This window comes from Falco cherrug, chromosome 7 (genome assembly GCF_023634085.1).
Source record: "Falco cherrug isolate bFalChe1 chromosome 7, bFalChe1.pri, whole genome shotgun sequence".
NCBI lineage: Eukaryota > Metazoa > Chordata > Aves > Falconiformes > Falconidae > Falco > Falco cherrug.
The window spans coordinates 23,148,586-23,172,874 of NC_073703.1; the positions used below are offsets into that span (position 1 = coordinate 23,148,586).

Consider the following 24,289-nt stretch of genomic DNA (forward strand, 5'->3'; position numbering starts at 1 on the left):
GTGATGAGTGTCTTTATTTCCTCAGTAATGCCTGGATCTGCACAATCTTGAGGGATTTAATCACTTTAAACTATTAAAACAAGGTATATGCTAGTTGGTAAAGAACAAATGTTGTGTTAGAATTGTTAGAATTTTGTGTGTATGTGTGGGGTTTCCTTTTAAAGTAGTGAAAAGGGCTCCTAAGTTTGAAAAATCATTTCACAAATACAGAATTAAAGTGTGCTGGCATGCCAAGTTTTAATTTTGGCCTATTTTGTTCTATAATGGGCTATATCAAACTGATGGTCTTGCAAGCAGTAGTGTTTTAAACACGCCCTGTAGCAAATGTGTTCAGTTTATCATAGCCTTTCATGAGCGCATGCGTTTTCTAAGAAGTTAGCCATGTAACACTATCTATATTCACACAAACTAGAAAGACATTTTACAAAGGCCATGTGAAAATGTTAAACAATCTTGTCAAAATACAAATTAGGTAAACAGAATAGTGCGTGATTTTTCAGTCCGTGTTGACTATTTTACATTTTATCTTGAAAGCAAATTGAGATGTTTTATATTTAGTTGAGTGTTGCTGATACTTCCCCAGAGAATTCTGTTCCCTTCTCTGACGATCAATAGTCTAGAAAACTAACCCATTAACCACTTGAGAAATAATAATATTTGTGCATGAATCAAAGTTACCATAATTTCTCTTCAGATTGTCCCTATACTGAATGCAAAAATAATATGATTTTCAGATTAACAAAAGATCTTACAGTTCTGGACAAAAAAAAAAAAAAAAAAGGATCTGGAGTTAATAGAAGAGATGGAAAACAAGTTACTGAAAATTGTTTTGCACCCTTTCAGTCATCAGATGCAAACTGAAAAGCTCACTTGAGTGCCATGCTGAAATGAGGCCTTACCTTCTGAATTTCAAACTGTGACACTGGTGATCCAGCCCCTTCCTGCTGCCCCTGGATTGTGCTGTCATGTAGCTTTTGGGGTTGTTTTGTTTTGGGGAGCTTTTATGGTGTGTGTTTGGGTGGGTTTTTTTTAATCCCGAAGGATAGCTGGTATTTACAGGATTTATATGACCATTTAAAGAAATGAGTGAATCTATACAGTGGTTTATTTTTAATCTATCCCATGGACTTTTGACTGGTAAAATGTACTTTGTCAACATGGCCAGAAATTACCTTTAGTCTCCACAAAACCCATTTTTGAGCTCATTGCTGTAAGATTCACTGTTGAGAGCGGAGGGAAGGAATCTGACTTGAGGTGTCTGTGCTGCAGCTTGTGTGAATGTACTGCACTTGCCTTGGAACCTCTGCAGAGCGCGTGGTGTGGGCGGCACGGGTTCTGCACAGGCTGCAGGACCTGCTTGTTTTAATTTTCTAAGTCTCAGTGCAGGCCAGTTGCTTTAGTCTTTTGTACTGAACTTAGTACTTTGTTAGTATTCAAATTTTATAGCTAATAAAAGACTTGAGTTTTGTTTGCACCTTGTACAACAGTATATCTTCCAAATAGTAACATAGGAATGATATTTCATGTAACGAGTCCTGAATAATTGCAGACAATATGCAATGGGTAAGATTTAATCACCATTACAAAGGGTTGTACAAATACCTCAAACTCCATTTTTATGTAGAAGGTTCAGTGCTCAATCTTATTTTTTGATACCATGAATGCAATATATCAGCATCTTTTGCAGATTTCTAGATCACTGATGATGGTTATACAAGTGCTTGGAATATGCCCTAAAAGCAGCAATGCCAAAATGGAGTTTTTTCTAACTTCTCAAAGAACACTTGAAACAAAATGTGATCGATTGCAGCAATGCTTCTGGTCCTCTAGGAAACCGTTAAAGCATCTGAGTCTTCGGTTCATCTATGTATGTAAATCATACAAAGCAATTTGTTTAGTGTACTAGTAGAAATATTACTAGATCGCTTAGGATATAGATTTATTAAAATATTTTTTCCTAAATGCTTCTGTTTCTAACAAAATGGGGATAACAAAGGTATTTTGAACTTTATTTAAATAATTACCAATAGCATTTATTTGCAAAACACTGCATCATTTGCTGGTAAAGGAGAACTTTGTAGATACTCAAAAGTATCTTTTCTCAAAATGTAGATACTCAAAAGTATCTCAAAAGATACTCAAAACTTTGTAGATAATCAAAAGTCAGAATTATTTAAATAATTTTCTGATCTGTATTCCATTATGTATTGAAGCATTGTGATAAGTTGTGTAGTTACGCTACATTTTAAGGTACCTATTTATTTAAAGGTTTTGTTTACCCAAAGTAAAAGTATTGTCAAATACTTTTTTATTTGAGTATTTTGTATTTGAGTATAATCTTTGAACAGTAATTATCAATTTAATTTGAAAAGCAACATCTCTGCTGAGTGCCATTAATAGCTGATGGTGAGACGAGCCTCAGTACCACCTTGGAACAGGCAAGTAACTCTAGCTGGCATTCACAGTCAAGGTGTACAGCAAAGCGCTGTTAAACTAGATTTAACTTCTGATTCTTCTCTGCACTTGAACCTAGGACAGTAAGCAGATGCTGGAGATCTTTTATTGACTAGAATCTTCTTGGGACTTCCTTACACTAATCAAAGTTCCTTACCTATTTTTCCTAGAAATAGAGCAGTGTTTGACTGCATAGGCCTATTGTGTTGATTCTGGCTTTGTGTGTTTTTTAAAAAAAACAACAAAAAAAAAAAACCAACAAAAAAAACCACCACCACTATCTGTGCCTTCTCTGGGAGTGGTTTGGGGATAAGTCGTAAGAACAGAAAAATGATTTTGGCGATACATTTGAGTTGTCTTTGCTAATAAAAATGATCTTCCTGTTCTTTGTTTTTTTAGTTGGTGGTTTGTTTTTTTTTGGTGTTTGTAGTGTTTACGTGGAGTTTACAGTGTATTACATAAGTATTTCAAATATTTAGCTATTGCTGTGGATTAAATGTTATTTTAACACCAGAACTTCATGTGGTGCTGTGGAAGGTGACAGATTTTTCAAATTAGGTAGAAGTATTTACTTGAAACAGTTCGCATAATATGATGTTAGTAAACTTAAGGACTGGATAGTTTATATATCACTTGAGTGCATGATAGGACTTGTTACGGCAAGTATTCACAAATAGACTGTCCTAAGAAACTGTGATGTGGTTTGTTATTCTAAGTAGTTTAAGAGATAATGAAACTACTGCTTCTCCAGTAATACCTGTGGTGTCTCTTGCATCTGTCAATATTAAAAACAAACAAAAACCAGTTAGCTTGTTTTCTAGATGACTGTATTCTGTTCAAATAAAGGCAGAATTAACTTCTAAGACTGCTTCTTATGTGACTTACTAGTCAGTGCACTGGAAGACAGAAGTATGCTTTCCTATTCCTCCAAACATTTGTACTTGTCAGAGTTATAAAAGCACCCAAATTGAGATGATAAAAAAAGGACTTTTAATGTTAAATTTGACTGTTGCTTCTGTTTTGTTACTGATTCCCAAGGTAATTATTTATTCTTTCTGTTCATAATCTAAAAATTAGAGACAATGCTTCTCTACTGTGTTGTGAGAACAAGTATATTAATGATTTCAAGGCATGCAAAGTCACAGGTTTAGAGACCACAGAACTGTATGTGATACATAGGTAACATAGCTAAGGGTATATAAGACATGCAAGTCCAAGAAGTTAATGCACTTGGGTACCTCATACATGAGAGAAATGATGTAGCTTCTGACTGAATGAGATGATAGGCCTCACTTAAATGTTTTTCATTTTCTTTATAGAGTATTTTCCATTTTTCTGTAGCAAAAGTTGGCCTGGTTTTCAAGTTTTAATTGCAGTTACTTCTATTACAGCATGAAAACCTGCTAAAATAACTTCATCAGAGAGTTCCCTTATATAGTTCCTGGCTTTAATCTGGAGAAAATTCAGCTTCACAAAAATTTTTTTAGGGTATTTCTGATTTTACAAAGAAAACTGAGCAGCTTGCTCTTTTTATCTGTGATTATTGGCATTTGGCTTTCCAGTTAAAGTATTCTTCAGTGCACAGTAAAAACTGCCATCAGCCAATTTACTGGAGATTCTCAGAACATACTTTAGTGGGGACCTTCAGATGTCAACTCCTGCTTGGAAGGACCCTTTGAAAGACAGCAGACATGACTCATATAATTGTTTAGGCTTTCACTTGATGATGAATATTAAACTTAACATGTGCTGCTGTTAGTGTTAACATTGTGCTCTTGAGTTCAAAGCAGCAGGAAAAAATGGCTTCCTATTTATAACTATTCTTTTCTAAAACAGTAATAATACCCCATAATTAATGTGTGCCAGATGACGCTACGTAAAATATTTAGCAAAATGTTGGGCATGTAACCTAGACAGTTTAATCCTATTATATCTTACAGCATCTGTTTTGCCTAGCTAGGACCCAGCTGCAAACAAATTCATAGTTATGTAATAAAACCAGTTTGCTATGTCCTGCACATTCGAGTGGCAGCTATTTTTAACACTGTTAACTAGACATTATGGTTCTAAAATGCATTTACTGCAACACACATACACTGCTAACAGAAATACAGATTTTACGTGATAACCTCATGTCAGGAACACCAGGTGCAGCGGTGGACCAGTTGTTATCAAAAACTACAGATTTGCAACTTCAGTAGAAATATTATCCGGTGATTTTTGGAGCGCACAGAAAACATCGGAACTCTAATGTGTCATAAAAGGATAAGATAGGGTTTTGTTGTGCCATTCTTTGGGCTAAAATATATCCTTATTTGCTCTAAAATCTTGGGTTGACTGCTGCATACACACTGAGCATTTCAAAATAAGAGCCATGTTGCATCCTTTAACACATATATATTTGATTGTGGAGGACAAGCAGTACACAAATGGATTTGCAGCATATAAAATGACCACATTTACTGCAGAGCATTCAAAATCAATATAACGTGTCACTGGCAGCGTGCTGGAAGAAACTAGTGTGTAAGCATCCTTTTTTGGATGGCTTGCACAGACTGCATTATGTTTTGCACAGACATGTTCAACCTAAATATAGCTGCAGAATAATACAGCAAACCACGCGTTTAAGAATTAAGAACGGGATTGAAATGCATAAGTGCTCTGTTTTGGTCATCGGAAAGATGCATGATTTACACAAAGAGGCACGCTATTTTTCTGTAGAATGAACACTTGATATAAAAGAATGTTGATAATTGACAACATGCTTAATAAAATTACTGCTTTGGGTAATGCTCATTTTAGGAAGCTACAAAGTTGCTGAGATTATTTGGGTTGAACAAGGTCCATCCTCCTGAGGAATCGGGTATGGATTAACCCTGTGTAAAGCCATTCAGCTTTCCACCGCCATGTGTACACTGTACATCTCCATTAGGCTGATTTAGGGAAAATTACTAATTATATTTCACGGCCGGTGCATTTAAAGTTGTCTTGCATAACAGCTTTTTATCTGACAGAGAAAAAAGCGAGGTTTTGTGCAGTTTGTCACACGTGTGATGGATCTCTGATGCACACAAAGACAGGAACACCCCGGCTGTGCTTGGCTTGCATCGGTTAAGGTTTATCTGGTTTTGATTGAAAGTTCAAAACATTCCGATTCAGAAACGTTCAGACACCGAGTGTTCCCCACGAACGGCAGCCAAACCGTATTAACGTTTTCCTTTCTGCTGAGTATCACCGCGGCTGGGCCCCCGCCCGGCGGGGCCCCCGCTGCCGCGCTCCGGCCAGGCGCGGCGGTGGGCGGCTGGGCCCGGGGCGATCCCCACGGAATCCACCACCCCCCCCCGGCAGCCCTGCCCCGGCATTCCCCCCCCAGCCCGGCAGCACCGCCGGCAGCACACACACACCCCGGCGGCCCCCTCTTCACCCGCGACAGCGGCGGGAGGCGCCTCCGGCACCCACCGGCGGGACGGCCGCAGCTCGCCCTCCGGGCCGCCGCCGCCACCTGCTGCCCCCGGCGCCCGCCGCTCACACCGGGGCCCGAGGGGAGGCCGCGGCTGCCGGCCGCCCGGGGCAGGGCCGCAGGGGCGCGCAGCCGGCCGTCAGCGGCGGGGCTGTCCGGGCCCCCCACACGCCTCCCGCGCAGCGGCGGGGCCGGACACCCCGGGACGGGCGCCGCACCCAGGCCCGCGCCGCCGCCGCCCCCCGCCGCGCGGCTCCGCTCCCGCCCCTCGCGCCCCCTCACGGCTTCCCGGCGGGGCGGGGCCAGCGGCGCCCGGTAGCGGCGGCGCCCCGTGGCTGCGCCCCGTCCTCGCCGCGGGGCTGCGAGGCAGCGGGGCCGTGCCCCAGCCATGGCCGAGCTCGCAGCCTGGCTGCGCTGCGGCCGCCCCCTGCTCCTCCTCACCTGCTTCTTCGCGCCCTTCCCCGGCCAGCCCGGGGCCGGCCCCGCCGCCCGCGCCCCTCCCGCGGGTAAGGCGCCCCGGGGCGGCCCCGTGGGGGTGAGGGCTGGGCGGGCAGCACCTCGGCGGGGGCTGGGGGGTGTCGCGGGAGGGCGCGGCGGGCGCGGGGCTGCGGGCCCCCCTGAACCCCGCTGTAGCCCTGCCGCTGCGCGGGCCAGCTCGGGGCGGGGGGCGAGGGGGCTGCGGGGCCTGCTGGGCCGGGCCGCGCCGCGGCGGGGGGCAGCGCCCTCCGTGAGGAGAAGTGAGGCGGGCCGGGGGGGCGAGGGCGGCCGGGGCCGCGGGGGCCGCGCATCGCGCCGCGTTTGGCCGCGCCGCCAACTTTCTCCCGGACGGGGCCGCAGTAAGGCTGGCGTCGCGGTGGAGCGGGGCGGGGGCGCGGGGCTGCCGCTGGTTTTCCGGGGAACGGGAAGGTGCCGGCGGAGCCCGCGCTGGCCGGGCCGGGCCGGGCTGGGGGAAGCGCCCTGGGCCGGGTGCGGGCGCTCAGGTGCGGGCCGGCTGTGCACCGCGGTTGTTCCGCATTTTAAATGCGTATATAACGCTTCGAAGGCTCGAAGTGTGACAGCTTTTGGCTTTCCCTCTGCTCACGTACTCGGACGAGGCACGGTTGCAGGTTTGCGGTGCGTGCTGCTTGCGTTTGCAGCTGGTGTGGAGGTAAACTTGCAGAATACACTCTGATAATTGCAATATTTCATATGGACCTGGCTGCACGTAAAAATGCCCCTCGCAAGAATTTATAACAAAACTCTTTTTAGTTTGGTCATGCATTATTTGACTTCAAGGGAGTTGGTCTCGTAATTCAATCAGGATGTGGCTTTCGGAGTTGAAGGATGTAAAATAGCATGTGAAGCTAAAGCGTTTATAAAATTACACAAAGATTACAGGAACAAAGTCAAATGCTCTGTCAAAGAATTATTTAGAAATAGTTTTTTCTAAACGTTGCTTTTCTATCGCTTGTGAATACATTACAAAGTGTTGCAGAATGTCTTGAAGTTGTGACCTCAGTATTTACAAGCAGAAAGGAAATTAATGAAAAAGAAAACTGACCTGTTTTTTTTAATGTCACCTCAAATTCGAAAAAATGGTTTTAAGTACGGTTTAAGGAAAGTAAATTGTATTGATATCTGGGTTTGAATTCAACATACAGATACTCCATATGTTAGTGCTGAATGTGATTTAAAAGATTATTCTTGTTCTCACTGTTTGGAAAAGCAGTCTTTTTCATCATGATAGAAGGTATCACTGTGTGAGATTATATTACCTTATATCATACATATGACAGTATGGAGTTACCTGCGGTCAGGTTAAGCCAAATTTTACCCTTTGGCGCACGCCAACAGTTTTGACTTCACTGAGGACTGGTCATGTGTAGTAAGGATAAAATTTTAATTTCAGAATTTGTTTGCTCTAAAATAAAATGAAATTTGCTAATAAGAAGATAAAAAAAAAACATTACAGCTTCCTGTTATTAAAATACAGGGCAAAGAGAATTTATAACTTCAGTTGGAGTATCATGTATATATATATAGTTACAATTATTTTAGAGATATTGCTTTACATATGGTACAGTAATCACTTTAATGAAGTGGTTTATGGATATGACTTTGTTTTTATGACACTTTAAGAGTGCTTGTAAATCAATTTGGTGTTTAGTTAGTAATCTGGAGGTGAGCTAACCCTTTATCCTGGGTAACTCTGATTTGACAAGACAAAGTATGTGCTGATTTAAAATACAGTCAAATTGCAAGTTTTATTCCTTGCTCTGAATCTTAAACTAACAGGTGAGACTTAAATGCAGAAGGTGAATTGAGATTAACAAGGACCTATAGCACTGTATTAGTCTGTGCCATGCAGCAGACCTGTGATAGTGTTTCCTCGGGAGTTCATACACCCTAATGTTTTCCATTCCGTTTAATAGATCAGATCCTTCTCCCTGCCCAAAAGGAAGCTGCAAACTTTCCTGCTTGTATGGATTTCTTGAGATTTTTCTCTTACAATATCTTGTGCTTGCTTTAGAGATTCTTCGGAAGAAAAACATGATCATTGATTTGTGGAGAAATGTCTGTGTTGATTTGTAGAAGGAACTGCGGAAGAAAGTACTTGCATTGTTTCCCACTTTTCAGGATAGTAAACCCTGATTTTTGTATGGTAGTGTATGTTCTGAAGTCTCCTACGCTGCATCCAGTTTTGAGCAGAGTAGCTGATTTCTAAACAGAGTATCTGATTTCATTGTATGGGTTTTGTAATTTCACTGGATTGTATGTTCCAATGTATCCAAGACTGGAATTGAGCTGCAGGAGCAAAGTGCTGCTGTGGCAGAGGGTAATGGCAGTGCACAACTTTTGCAGAACCCAGGGTGGCTGCACTAGCAACTTTGTGAGAAGCCTGGGCCCTATGTGGTTATTTGCATAAAGGTCTTATTTACATAAATTGTGGATTTGGGTTTACTTCCATGATGCATAGCCTCTAAATCTATACAACTAAATGGTTCTACTTTTAAGATTCTACATACCTGTTCTTCCTTTTACTCCTTGCACTATCCGTACTTGTATACACACTTCCTGCTGCTTGCATTCAGCATTCCTCCGTGCATCTTCATGGTCCATCTTCAGTCCTTACTAATAGATCAACAGTCAGTGGAAATGATGCAATAGTTAAAAGTGGTATAAAAAGACATGACAAAACCCTGGATCTGTTATAAGAAGTCCCCATGGCTTCAGAGTGACTAGAATTTTTACCCTGAGGCGGCCTGACATGAGGCAGCCTTTTTATGTGTCCCAGCTGTTGGGCAGGGGGAAGGATCACAGTTCTTCTGCCTGCTGAAAGCTGAGCAGGGAATTGAGTGTCAGTGAACTCACAAGGAAATGCTGTGCCACGCCACAGACCCGTAACGTTGCTGCTGGAGGTGGCTGTTGCTCAGGAGACTGCTGCTGGCGATAGCTTCACTGTAGAGTTTGGGAAGCTGTTTGGCATATTGTGTGTGTGTATTTACGACAGCACCTGTAGCACAGTATTCAGAAAGGAATGGTTTGTGCTCCAGTTAGCTCTTAATCTGAAGACTGACCGTCAATTTGTAGTTTATTGTTATCTATTTCTGGATTAGTTACAAACTTTGTGGCGGTATATTATGCTGCTATTAATCAGACTTGTAAGTGCAATCATTAATATGGGCCATAATTATCCCTTGATGCTAAGCTATTAGGGGATAGTTTAATTCCACTTTCCAATTTTCAAGCTGGAAGCTTTAATCTTTTAAGTTTGAGGTGGATGTAAGAAACCTCTTCCTTGCTTTTGATGTGCAGCTCTTGTGCCTCTGTTCATATTGGTAAGTGCTAAGCAATATTGCAGTTCGAAATCCTTAACAATTTCATGTCTGCAGTATGTAATTTTATTTTGCTATTTTATTTTTCTACTGGTTGGCAGGAGATTGATGTGCTAGGTAAGAGAGAAGGCAGAAATCCTTCCAGTAACTTGAAAGCCCTGGAATAAATGAAAAATCGTAAGAGTTCCTGCAGCAGTTAGCAGCTGCCAGGCATGTATTAATACACAGTGATAGAAATAAAAGGCTGCCACTTCTGTACTCTCAGTCTCTGAAATCACAAGACAACCTCTGAACAAAAGAAAGCAAAACAAATCTGCAAAACCCCACCAACAAGAAATGATCAAGAATAGCCACCTTTTTCATGTGTGTAGGTGTAGTGATGGGCTTTGGCTCTATTTTTTAAGCGGGGAGAAAAAGATGCTTGTAGGAAGTACAGAATGTAATAGCTGGCTTTTCTGACTTTTGTACAGTAAATTGAATAGAGTTAGTAAACCTGCTTTTACTTACAGGCATTCCAGTAAACATGATTTTGATCTTTCTAAATGCTGGACTGTTAGTGATTGGATTCCTGGCAATTGCCAAAGCATAGGTGGAAAAGAAGGCAAACGAATGGAAGACCATACAGAAAGTATGACTCACGATCCTTTTTAAATGGAGTGGGGTGCCAGTCCAGAAATAAAACTTCCATTTTTTTACTTAATCTAATATATTACATATCTCTTCTGCTTAATGAAGTAGTGGTGGGAAGTTCTTTAAAATGTAAAGGGAGGCTTAGACAGAGAGATATCTGTGTGGTTAATATTGAACATCATCTTGTTCTGCTTTTTACTGTCTGCTGCAATATAAATGTGACTTGCAGTTAGAACTGTCACCAGCTACCAAAATATTGTGATGTGACTAGATTTGTTTGGGAAAAAATGGGAAACATAAAGGAGGAAAAGCACTGATGCTTGCTGTAGAATAAGTTGGTTTGTAGGAAAGATGGGAAACTTTTTTTTTTTAATCTCAAAATGACCATTGAACAATTTTTAGAGTAAGCCTTGAACAGTTACTGTTGCGCTTCTAGACTTCAAAGTGCTTCCTTTGTTATAAATTGTGTAAAATGTTTTAGTTACAGAAAAAGAAAAAAGTTGCAGTATCACCTTAATAAATATACTAGTGTACTGAAGACGGGTGTACTATATATATTCATTCACCTTCCTGGTTTTCAGGCAAAATATTTGTTGTATTGTACTTTATAGTAGTTAATTTGTGGATAACAGTCTATGTGTTATGATAGCACACCAATAAAGGATCCGCTGTTAACTGCGAAGTATGGGTACTTTGCCCTGTTTATTGTCCCTAGTAACGTTCTTTTTCATTATAGTGCTATATGATTATAAATCTGTGTTAGTAACACATATTATTTCTGAGTGTACATCTTAACATTAGGCTTCTAAAAAGTGACCCTTGCCCTTCTCCCATGGACCTCTTTTGAAAATGATTGAAGTAGCAATCCAGAAAAAACCTGAAATCATTAACACTCAATTATATCAAATAGAAAATGCTTTGAACTACACTGTTTAAAGTATAAGGACCAGTGTTATACCTGCAATCCCAGTGTGGTTCTTAGACACTTTATCTAAGGAAGTGCAGAGGAATATAGAGTTCAAAGAACGTTTTTTGGAGAAACATGGACTGTGGTGTTCATTTTTAAAAAACAAACAAAAATTTATGAAAAGATATGAGGTATAGCTGTAACCCTAAATATCTCACTGATAGTTCCTATAAAAAGAATACTGCTGCTAAATCATACTAAGACAATAAGAAATTTCATCCCATAATGGTACAATAAGAAACAATGTCCACAGGCTTGCTTAGAATTGCCCTTCAAAAGCTACAGTTCCTCCAAGATTTTAGTTTTTAGTACAGTGAGCTAGTAGCAGGGGCGAATGCTTCCATAATCTCTTACAATCTGATCTAGTATGAGGGTTATACCCCGGGCCGGTTGTTTGCTAATCTTGCCAATTGTGTGTTTTAATGTCTTTCTACTTTTCTCCAACCAGCGTAGCCAGTGTGCTGCCTTAAGCCACTAACTGTATTTTGCCTCTTTTCCTCTCTTTTGTACCTTTTTTCTGCTTGCCACCATTTCTTCATGCTTTTTTTTATTAGTGCTGATGCCAATAATTAACCAAGAATTACACCCTTTATTATAATCTTAAAATCATACAGACACACAGAAAAGAGAAATTAAACACATGCAGTCTCTGTAACAAGTGAGCTGAATGGTTCTATTAAATAAAATATGGAAAGGTAAGGATGGTTATTTATTTTATTTTTTGCTGAATCTTAATGTATTGTTACCATCTTCAGCCTTCTCATGGAGCTCTCCTTTGTATAAGCTGCCTTTTACAGATCAGTATGCCCCAGCTTATTAATAAACAGAATAAACTAAAAATATTAAAAGCATGGATATTTCTCTGATAGAAAAAAATTAGTTGAACTATATGGTTAGTAAATATGGTCACCTTGATAAGTCAGTGAGTATACAGTATGTAAAAGTGTAAAAGTGGTAAAGGAACATCTCCATTTAGCATAGCAGAGAAGATGCCGTGTTTTAAGAGAAGCTTAATCTGGAAACAGCGTGTACCCTGAAGATGCTGTATCGCTGTACAGGAGGTCATCTTACAGGAACACAGAAATGGTAAAAGTGCAACTTTGCCTCTGCATTGCTTCAAGGTCAATTAATGGAGAGAGAATGCCCAGCTGCATAGGTCATTCTCAAATTGTAGAAAAAAAATCAGCTGAGTTGTAACTGTAAAAGGGAAATGTAATTAATGCTAATACAAAAGTCAAGCGTTTATGAAATATTAGGCTGAAATATACACAAACCCATTCATAATTCAGGAAATAGGGATATAGAACTAAAGAAATTAAGTTGTGTCTTCAGGAAGCATTCTTTTGGATGTCTGTAAAAAGCAGGACTTGGCAAATCTATGTATAGCTACAACTAAGAAAAATTCCTTGGCTAATAAGGATACACTGAACCTAAGGTATCAATAAAAAGAAATACCTTCACAGATATTAAGTTAAAATGTAAATTGTGTGTGTGTGTGTAGTGTTCTGTTGCAGGACCATTTTTGGCAGCTCTTCTTAGTTTCTGTGTATTTTCATGTATCCACCTGAGGTATGCTTGGTGGTACAACAATGCAAGTTGCCCAGTAGTTCTTTGCTGTTACACAACCCGCACGTCAACAATCTTGAAATAGAAAGATGTTACATTGTAGAGCATGTACAAATAATACATCGCAAAGAACAGTAGGTTTGCGAGTGAATGAAACACATAAACAGATAGATTTGTATTTTGAAATGCAAGGGGGAGCTGTCTTAAAACCCAAACACTGATCTAGCTTGCAACAAGAACTGTTCAGCAGCATGTTGGTATATGGTGAGATTTGGAAGGCAAAGGAGTCCTGCTGCTCCTGCTTTGCTGATCCTATTCCTTAAGCTGCATGCTGCTTTTGCTCCTGCTATAACGTTTCAGAGAAAATCTAGTTGGTGTTTGTAATAGTTCTCCTGGACTGCCTCAAATCTGCAGTGCAGAAGGCAGAGAATTCTGAGCTCTGCAGTGCTTTGGGTGTTTTGTCTGGAGGATTTGCAAATGCAGCGTTTTGCAGTGCAGCAGAAAGCTGCTACTGTCACAAACACTTTGAATGGGAGGGAACTTAAAAACTTACGTTGCCTGTCTTGGTTGTCTAAGCTGCAGTGGTTGCGGTTGCATAGAACTAGGTTGGGTCCATCTAAATGAATGGCTTAAATGGCGTTAGCCAAGTCTCTATAACAAATGCAAACTTGATCAAATTCTCGGGTAGATTCTGCAAGTTGTGTTGAAATGAGAACTGATACCCTGTGCAAGTGTGATGCTGCCTGGCCTGCCTGACAATTCACCAATCCCAGGCAATTCTAAGATTTCAGTTCTCTTCAGTGTCTAATAGTTTCTGATTAACCAAATATTGGTGGTAATGAACTTTAAATAGAAATGGTTTATATTGCCTTCAGTTGATCATTTTGTTTCCTTTACCTTCTTTTATGAGAAAGGTTAAATGCTATCAGCGTTTTTTCTTCGTGTATTGTTCACTCCTTTATCTACTTCTGTTATGTTGACTAAATTTACCTCCCCAAACAAAATAACATTAATCTTTTAAATCTCTCCTTGTATGGATGACTCTCTGGTTTTAATCTGTTTATGACATTCTCTGGTGCTTTTCTGTTTCTGATACATCTTTTTTTAGATGGATGGTGTTAGTGAGTGCATCATTTCTAGAGAGGTCATGCCGTACATTTATGTAATGGTATAATATTTTAAATCTGCATTGAAGAGAGATGGTTGTGCACATCTTTCTTTGGTTTACTCTGTTCCTTAAACTGACTGTAATAATTGTTAGGACTTTTTTCAGCAGGTTAAATCTCAGCAGCAAAAATCTTTGTCTAGAGCATATATTCACGTCTTCTGGTGATTGTTCTGACGTCTGGGAATTGGAGACCCTTTTGGAGCCATTCCCTTCAAGGTGATGTGTCTAGCTTTGTGCTGCTTCTTGAGGCAGTGGCCTTCTTCAGGTCTTTCACACTGCCTTGAAAGCTATTTTTATTTGAGTTACTTAACTAGACACCAACCTTGCTGGTTTTCCTCCCCTCTCTCCGTATCTTCCCCAGGTTTGTCCTTCTCATGTTATTTAGAGAATATAATTTTTTGCATGGGTTCTCATGATGGCGAAACCTTAAACTTTGCCTTTTTTTCGAGTAGAAGTGTTTCTCCTGGTACACTTCCGTGAGACCACATTGGTATAACATCGGTTTTTGTGGAATCTCAAAGATGAAGGATAGCCATTGCTTGATGAGGTGCTCTAGAACAACAACTTGCATCTCTCTTTTAAAGTCTGTGCTGCTCACTGCCTGAAGTTTCTGTATCTACAGTACTTTTTTTCCCCCAGAGCTCTGCATTGTATTCCATTCTCTCAGGAAACAAAATAAGTCATTTAGTTTTCACTTCTTTGTAAGCTTTACAAGTTTTTTGGCTGTTCCAGATCACCAGTTGGTCTCCAGGTGTTGAAATGATGCCTTGAGAACTATGAAAAAATAGTAACTGAATGTATGCTCTTGCCTAATTAGAAAGGTGCCTTCCAGTCAGTGTAGCATTAGAATAGGTAGAGGACAGACTCGTAAATGGATTGGCACGTGCTTAAGACACAAAACAATGTGGGGGAAAAACTGCTCTACGAGCACTGCAAGGTTCATTCATCGTACATGTGACCAGACTTTAGAAGAAATAATGTCTAAAACATGACAAGACTACTGTTTCAAACTGGAGCACAAGTTGTGCAATGTACTAGAGACCTATATAGTGTAGATGTAGGCTTTGAAAAAGTACCACCTTGTTCCAGAATAATAGAACTTCAGTCCTTCATAGACAAGCTTTCAGTTTTAGAGGAGTTCTGTAATGGCATGGCACCAGGTAAATGATACAAGTGTGTTTTGCCTTTATTGTAACTGAAATTATTTTAATGTTCTTGAGGAATAGATTTTTTTAAACTGTGATAAATGTATGAAGACGTTAATAAAACCAGTTTATTTTATAAAAGTCTTCTTCCAAGATCTTGTACATGCCTCCAGAAAAAAGGGGATAAGATGAGAAATTTAACTCTGCATAAACATAGCTGTAGCTCTTTGGACAGTGGAATGCAGATGTGCACAGTTTATTTAAATCAATGTTAATAAATTACTTTTTTGTTTTGCATAGGTATATCTGAACCTTCTTTTATTGCTAAAAGTGAAGATCGTTTGTTTAAACATCTATTTGAAGACTATCAAAGATGGGTTCGTCCAGTGGAACGCTTAAATGACACAATAAAAATAAAGTTTGGCCTTGCAATCTCTCAGCTAGTAGATGTGGTATGTATAGTAAACAAGTTTGTTTATTATTTTCCCTAATTCTTAAAATTCTGGAACATAATGTCATATGAAATAGTAGCATATTTTAACTTAAACGTGCTTGATTAACCCTCCAAAATTGTTATCAGTGTAATAAAAAAAATGCATTGTAGATTGGGGCATGAAGAAGCGATTGCAGAGAGGTTGAGAAAACAAATGGCTCTTATGTTTAATGGTGCTTTCAGCCAGAAAAAAAAAAAAAAAAAAAGTGAGTGAAAGTCTGAATTCTAGGGAATTGTGTTTTTATTTATTTATTCGATGGAAAACCCACATATTTTTAAACTTTATCGATCTCATTTTTATAAAATTTAAGAGCATTTGCAAATACTGCTCTTCCCCCTCTTCAGCAGCAAAAACCTCCTGTAGGCCTTCAAATGTGTCACTTCCACAGTAGTGAACATTATCTCTGGGCATTACCTGTGATGTAAACGAGCCACACCAGATATTTTCTTTTCTCCTGATACTTCAGAATATTATTTTCAATTTGAATTCACTGTTTAAAGCTATAAGAGGAGTTTTTCTTCCACATGTTGGCTGTTCATTTGTTTCAGTAGAAAAACAGTAAGACTGCATAAATTACAGTCAAATTAAAAAAATGGAAGGGCGGAAAGAGACACAGAAGAGGAAAAATACAACTTTTGACAGTTAAATAATTAAAGGTCATAACTATGTTTACAAAGTTCTCATATAAACATATTTATCAGTAACTGGAGTGCTTTCAGAAGTGTGGTTTGTATTTTAAATTACAGACTTTTGAGCTGAAGTAGCTAGTTACTATGAATATACTGTGCAGATTTTTTTAAAATAAAATGTGCTTTATTTTTATAGGATGAGAAAAATCAATTGATGACAACCAATGTCTGGTTGAAACAGGTATGTGAAAATGTTGATGAAAACTTCTAAAGCTTCATAACCGCAAGCCAAAAGTTGGAAGAAAATTTTCTAATTATATATTCAAAAAAACTTAATTGTTGCATGGGGTTTTTTTTACATAGTATTTTTAAAAAATGTCCCTGGAAATGCTTTAAAGGATTGTTATAAAACTGTTAAAACCCAAAAACTAACCAAACAAAAATGTAAATTGAAGACATTTACCTAATTAAAAGAAATCTGATATGGCATTGCACGGCCGTTTAATATACCAAGATGCATGTATCCAGCCATAAAAGTTATTGCTTTGATATGTAAGTTTTCTTTCAAAAACCATTAAGAAAAGTGTGGGCATGTCATCTTCACTTAAGAATTTCAGTTTTAAAGTTGTATATGCTTACTATTAAGAGGTACTTTTTCCTCTTAAGAGTATTTCTTTATGGGCAGGAAAAAGCCTCAAGCTTTATAATAATCAGAGTCCAGTGCTGAACTTAGTGTCCGCTATTAATTTGAGAAATGCTACACACAAATCGTTTTTGATTTAACTTAGAAGACTGTTTGCAGACCCTGGTTATACTTGCTAGCTTACTAAATTATTTTAGTTTGGGCTACTTCCTTTGTGTTTTTTTCCTTTTGCTTCCCATTCCCTTCTTTTCCAGTTACTGTAGTTTCAGGCAAGGTTTTTCTTTCCAGGAAAACTTTGATACTACTCTGCAAGTATGAGCTGGCAATACATCGATGATAACACTTTGTGCCCTCTTAACAGTTTCTGCAGAACTTGGTGCCATTGAGCCAGTTCAAATAAAATAAGAACTGACCTAAATAGGGATTTAAAATTCTGTGTGATGTTGAATTCTCAGAAACTTGAATTTTTCCTCTTGAGCTTTTAGTTCAATTATAAAATTACCAAAGTACTGCTGTGCCTAAGTAGGAATGACTGTTTTGTTAGTTGCAACATGATTTTATTTTTTTGCGATGAAAATGTTTACATTGCTTCTGAAGTCATTGATATTAATTCAGAACAAATTTTTTTCAAATTTAATTGTCTAGATGTCATAATAGCTCTTATGTATACAAACTCTGGAAAATGATTTTAATATCTGAACTTCTGTACAGAAATACTGTCAAGTGGCTTTTAGAAAACAGATACTGGATGAGGTAAATAGATGTCTGTTCAGCAAATTCACTATTGTATGCAAATCTTAAAAGCCAGTTTATTTTTTTAATTGCCTTTTTATCTATTTTCATCCATTTTTGCCCTGTTTAAATCAACTTCACAATAATACATCTCATGTATCCACAGGAATGGATAGATGTAAAATTAAGGTGGAATCCTGAAGACTATGCTGGAATAACATCTATTCGTGTCCCATCGGATTCTATTTGGATTCCAGATATTGTGTTGTATGACAAGTAAGATTTTAATCTTTTCATATAAAATTACCATCCAAGCAGCTTCTAGGAGGCTTATTGGATAGATATGCATGTACATTTAGTAGAGCTAAGAATGTGTGGAAGAATTTGCCTCTGAATGGAAATGCATTTTGTTGTCATGTTAACTGCTTACATGCTTTGCTTTGCTTCTGTGTGGAATTTCTAGTATTTTTGAAAAGTTTTTCCACTTCATCGTGTAAACTTTTTTTTTAATTGGAAAACAGTGTCTTGCATAGTGCTGGGTACAAACTGATAGTGTATGGTAAAGGGAAGGAAGCAACTACTTCATGCTGGTTTAAGTCTGATTCAGCATGGATTTAAAATGAAGTACACTCAACTGTAAGGTTTTTCTGGTAATTTTTTGTGGCTTTTTTTGTGATTTGTTTTGAATTTTTTTTTTTAGAATTAACAGATCTCAGAAGCAACAACTTTTGAATTAACCTTTCTGCTCAACTCAGGTGCATGTACAATGTTTTTACATATCCTGAGTTGCTGAGTCAGGAAAAAAGGTTTTTGCAGTGATTGTAAAGTCAGGCTTGGAGGTGGCACACAAGTATTACTCTACCTGTTTAGTGACTTTTTTTCTTCATTAATTACAAATTGGCCAAATTGACAAGTATTTATATTGTATAGAAACAGCAGAGTTTGGTCATGCAGTTAAGGGTCACAATTTTCACAGTCCTTGGGACCACAGAAAGTTGCACAGATCTCTTCATGACTTGAAAATATTCTTCGCTCTTCCAGAGCTGTTTACCTGTGTGATATTCAGACTGAAAAACCCCAAACCGTTGACTATGAACACAATCCAAAATTCTGGCTATGAAGGGGAGAAGGGATAAAAACGCTGAAATGACAATAACAAAACATCTTTTCCTATTTAAAAACTCATACCCCTCACCCCCCCATCATAATTGCATGCATATATCTCTTTTTCTTTCAGTGCAGATGGACGTTTTGAGGGAACATCTACGAAAACTGTAGTAAAGTATGATGGCACCATTGCTTGGACTCCACCAGCAAACTACAAAAGTTCTTGTACTATTGATGTAACCTTTTTCCCCTTTGACCTCCAAAATTGCTCTATGAAATTTGGTTCCTGGACTTACGATGGCTCACAGGTTGATATAGTTCTTGAAGACTACGATGTTGACAAAAGAGACTTTTTTGATAATGGAGAATGGGAAATAGTGACTGCAACAGGGAGCAAAGGAAATAGGACTGATGGGTGCTGCTGGTATCCTTTTGTTACATATTCATTTATAATTAGACGTCTGCCACTTTTCTACACGTTGTTTCTCATTATTCCTTGTATTGGGCTTTCATTTCTAACTGTCCTTGTCTTCTATCTTCCTTCAAATGAAGGTGAAAAAATTTCACTTTGCACTTCAGTACTGGTATCTTTGACTGTTTTTCTTCTTGTTATTGAAGAGATTATTCCATCATCTTCTAAAGTTATCCCACTTATAGGAGAGTACTTGGTGTTCACTATGATATTTGTGACATTGTCTATTGTGATAACTGTCTTTGCTATCAATATTCATCATCGCTCTTCGTCTACACATAATGCTATGGCACCTTGGGTTCGCAAGATATTTCTTCACAAACTTCCCAAGCTGCTTTGCATGAGAAGCCATGTGGATAGATACTTTGCTCAGAAGGAGGAAACAGGAAATGTGAATGGATCAGAATCATCTAGGAACACCTTGGAAGCAGCTCTAGATTCCATCCGATACATTACAAGACATGTGATGAAGGAGAATGAAGTTCGCGAGGTAGGGTGTATTGGTCATATTACACTGATTTTGTAGAACTGGACATTGGAAAACCCAGTAATGGTTTACTATGCACTTGCGTATTAAATATGTGCTATGGGATTTCCAGTTTTTATACGTCACTGAAAGTTGTGTAATGTATTTCCACTGGAAAGAAGTACATGTGGTGACGCAAGTCGAGGTGGACTTAAAAGAAACACTATGTCTGCATGGCTGGGTTCGGACAAAATGGCCTTTATTGTTTATACAAACTATGTATATATCTTAGACAGTGCAGGTGTTAGACCCTGATAGGTTTTTGTGTCCTTCTTGCTTGCTATTTGCTGTTGCTGTAGGTGCCCGTATGCTGTGGTTCTAAGTTCCGATTCTTCACACCCTGTTTACATACCTGACAATTTGTGGCTGTCTTAAAGGTACACGGCTAAGTCTTTGAGGTCAACTAACTTATCTGCAGACCCGCTGCAGACCTCAACAAGTACAAGTATGGTACGATACTGAGAATTCTTATAGATATTGGGCTGATGCAATACAGACCTTTGGTCCCTGGGTTCTTCAAAAGATTTTTGCTTTCTTCTAGAACTAAGTTCATGTTGTTGATTACACATTGTCAGAGATACTTGTCTGTTACAAGAACACTTCTCCCTACAGTGCTGCTAGATCGTATTTTCATGATAAGAAAAGAAGCTATTTTTCATTTTAATCTTGTACCTGAAGGCTATCTGAAAAATGCATTTGGCTTTACGTTTTCAGAATAAATACTGCTAATCCTTATTTTTCAGCTTTCAGTTCCAAGTAAAACCAGTTTTTAATGCCCTAACTTATATTACTTCAAGTACTAGCTATAGCCCTATGTTGGTCATTTTGTGCTGAGGACAAACATGGACTAGATGACTTCTTGAGTATTCTCTTCTACCCTTATTATTTGTGTCTAAGTTATATCAAAAGATGTCAAAGGCTTTTTTTCAGTCTGTACATTTGCAGTCTGAACTATCTTTAATGGATGCTTACACAATTTGGATAAGAGCATTATGAATCTGTTTTCTTTCCATACTTTTTAAAATAGCACCATTGGTACACCAGAGACTTAAATGCTAATGTCAGGCTAGTGTAGAAATACAGAAATTTGTTGTGTGGTCTCATGATAGTGCTATCTGTTTCTGATGGCAAGGACTGAGATCCTTTCAATTTATACGGAAATGACTGTCTTCAGAAGTTGCTGGCTGCTGAGAGCGTGTTTTCACATGTCAGCCTAGGAGTAAGCTAACTCTTTTAATGTACCTTCTCAGGACTCAATTCAGATTATCACAAGGGATCCAGCCTAGATTTTGAATAAATGCATCTATGGTACTGTTATAACAGCGTCTAATACCCTGCATTGTATAAACACCACAAATAGAATAGTTTGCCATTAAATACATAACTTCCTGTAAATGAAAGGTTGGTTTTCTTTCTCTTGAACTTACTCTGTTTGCTTGTAGTGACAGGGGAGGTGATAAGTATTTTGTTTTTCAGGTGTAATGTTGTTGTGACTTTAAACATCAGAAATTAATATACAGCTGACTGGGAATTCACTTTTATTTTTATTATTTGGGCTCCAGAGAACGCAAGCTTTAATTGCAAAAGTTGTTAATAAAAACTACACAGCTAGTGCTGCTATAGCCTTACCTCTTAGGAAGCAGTAGGCTTGGGAAATGTGGATAGCTCCAGTTCAGACTGAAGGCAATTGTCTGGCAGGGTTTTAGCTTGCTTGCACAATTATATTTACTATCCTTGCAAAACTGTGTACAGATATGAATAATCCTATTGAAAAGAGAAATAGTCTTGAAAGTACTGAGTTTTCTCCCTAGTGTGTGATTCTGTGCAGCAGTAACTTCACAGCTTTCAGTTCTTGTATGTAACACAACAGCTGCTGCCTACTGTCATTTTTTTAAAAATTTTATTTTGGTTTGGGTGTTTTCTTGTTGGGTGTTAGTTTCTGGGTTTTGTTTGGTTGGGGTTTTTTTTCACAACTTTTATTTCTAGCCCCTGCCTGGGAATTCCACTATATGATGAGGCTGTGGCGTGAATTCTCAGTGCTGCAGTATATTAGAAAATTCATACCAATTTTATCTCCCGGTAGCTGAGGGTGTTCCACGTTTATCAGGGTCAGTTTCTGCATTCATATGTAATATTGGCCTATATAGCTTACCAATCTTTACAGAGGGAAGTTTGTTCCTGTTTTAGCTCATGGTGCAATTATAAAAAAGATATTAAAGTGGGTTACCAAATGGACCTGATTGGAAAAAAACATACTGTAAAGTGACTGAGAATTGCAGGGTTTGGTATTGTGTTTTTACCTGTTCTCTGCATACTGACCAGTTCTTATGCTCTTTGTTTTTTAGGTTGTTGAAGACTGGAAATTTATTGCTCAGGTGCTTGATCGAATGTTCTTATGGACTTTTCTTCTGGTTTCAATAATTGGATCACTTGTGTTATTTATTCCTGTTATTCATAAATGGGCGAGTATAATAGTACCTACGCATATAGGCAGTACAAATGCATAAAATATTTTTTCATTCATCTCCTGCTAATATGGCTCTAAAAAGTTTTGCAGTAGCTCTATTTCCATGCATGTTCTTTGAGGCACGTTTTTGATAGAGTAAAAAAAATCCAAACCCAGGAAATTAATTTTATATTGAAGCATGGCATCCCTAGGACACATAGAAGTCAATTTGCTTATTGCCAATCTACTAAGTTACTTCTCAATCAGGTCAGAATTAAAAGGACCTTCTCAAGCACTTGCATGTATGATATATCAAACAAGTGCATGCTGACACCTACTGTGAAATAGACGGATTTAAAATTTTTAATGATGATCACTGTATTCCAATTATTAAGTTACTATATAAATTGTTGAGTATTAAATATGAGCAAATATTTACTTAGTAGTGTTGCTTATTTCAATTTACTGTAGTATGCAAAGGAGAATTTTTATCAGCTCTCTTGAATTGTTGTAAAAGTATAAAGTTTCTACAGAGTAAATTTAAAATAATAGTAAAAATACCAGTTAAAGTTCCCATATATTTAATATATAAGTAAAAACAGTGATTTGGCTATGTTTTGCCTTTATAAATTTGCAGTGGAGTTTGCTGCTAAATTTAAAACCTTGTGAATTCTATCATACTAACATGAACATCTAATGCAGTAAGCCTTAAAATGCCTACAGGACACATAGCTCTGAATCAGCTATGGAAAGGAAGGCAAAGGAGTTCCCAAGTTTCACGAGTGTTCTAATGGGCCAGAACATTCAGATTTCTTTATTTTTGATGAAGAATTTGATACAGTATATTAGCTGCAAATGTTAATAGTTTCCTGTCTCTGTGTGTTTCTCAGAATTAAGTTTTTAAGCACGGTAGAAGGAATTTGGGGAATGCCTTTCTGAAGGAAATGGGTTAAAAATTATTTTGCTGTGTAACTAAATACAGATGATTACTTTTTCTTACGTTTTTTAAACCGAAGTTAGAAAGCTACCATTGATAGGTTCTCTCGCTTATAGAACTGTGTGTAACTTCAAGCAGTGAGGGCTTACAGCTTACCATGCTTTTTTCTGACAGTGTTGAAAACTAACTTGCAACTTCTTAATTATTCCATTAAAATATATTCTTAAATACTGGTTTTAAATCTTTACGTTCATTCTAATGCCACCTTTCTTAAAAGCTTTATTTGTGGAAGACACTCTAAAATGGATGACTGTTTTCCTATACCAAAGTTTTGTCAGTGTACTTACTAATATAGTTGCATCCTGCAGGGCTAATATAGTAATGCCAAGTTAGAGCAAGTTTTTATTTGCTTGAATTACTACATTAATAATAATATGTTTAGATGAGAAGTTGAATGTAAGTTGTGGTATCTTTGATACTGTAAGCTTTCATTGTAGTTACGAATTTGGAACACTTACATATAATTGAACATTTACTTCAACTTGTTTTTCACCTGTAGGACATTCTTGGTTTTGTGTAGCTTTTTAAGGCTCATAGGCATGGAAATGATGCCAGACAAGCCTTTTTTTTTTTTGTATACCGATTTATAAATAATTCTGATTGTGAAGGGAGTCACTCTTCTTCAGTTATACAATTATATCTGGTATTAGATATCCATGTTCCCTCTGTTCCTATCATAATACATTTTAAAGGTGAATTTGCAAAGATTATCTGTTTTAATCCATTAATATAATAATTTTAACTTTCTCGGTATTATTGATTATACAATGCATCAGTGAGTTTCTCTGTGTGGAAGCTGCAGAAATACTTTAGATAAATTTCCTCTTCAAATGCAAAATTCCTTTTTATAGTCCTCCTTGGGTTTGAATTACTGAAGTTTACTCTTAACAGAACAGAAAGCAACACAAGTAAGACTATGGGTTATATATATATATATCTAAACAAACTCCCCACCTCATCTCTTTCCCCTTGCTAAATGATATCTGTAGAATGCCCAATTATAGCATAAAGTGATTGGCAGCGTATTGGCCAGTGGAG

The 24,289-nt window shown here is 38.2% G+C and overlaps 1 protein-coding gene across 2 annotated transcripts; it reads left to right on the forward strand.

The window, feature by feature from the left end:
- The first annotated feature begins 5,944 nt into the window (after positions 1-5,944).
- Positions 5,945-24,188, forward strand: CHRNA5 (cholinergic receptor nicotinic alpha 5 subunit). Of its 2 annotated transcripts, none has more exons than XM_055717154.1 (6): positions 5,945-6,420; positions 15,506-15,657; positions 16,525-16,569; positions 17,870-17,979; positions 18,941-19,234; positions 19,614-19,743. In XM_055717154.1, exons 1-6 carry the CDS (start codon positions 6,303-6,305, stop codon positions 19,624-19,626), a joined length of 732 nt encoding a protein of 243 aa, XP_055573129.1. In that variant the 5' UTR covers positions 5,945-6,302; the 3' UTR covers positions 19,627-19,743. The 2 variants fall into 2 exon arrangements, with proteins under 2 accessions (XP_055573129.1, XP_055573128.1); XM_055717153.1 differs by adding an exon at positions 22,154-24,188 and having other exon boundaries at positions 5,950-6,420; positions 18,941-19,772.
- The last annotated feature ends 101 nt before the right edge of the window (positions 24,189-24,289 follow it).

What these genes read in the sequence shown, in the direction of transcription:
- CHRNA5 (XM_055717153.1), top strand. Translation starts at nt 6,303, where the DNA reads ATGGCCGAGCTCGCAGCCTGGCTGCGCTGCGGCCGCCCCCTGCTCCTC. An exon ending in GATATTGTGTTGTATGACAA is followed by an intron (nt 17,980 to 18,940) that starts GTAAGATTTTAA and finishes TTTTTCTTTCAG; the next exon opens with TGCAGATGGACGTTTTGAGG. An exon ending in AGGAGAATGAAGTTCGCGAG is followed by an intron (nt 19,773 to 22,153) that starts GTAGGGTGTATT and finishes TTTGTTTTTTAG; the next exon opens with GTTGTTGAAGACTGGAAATT.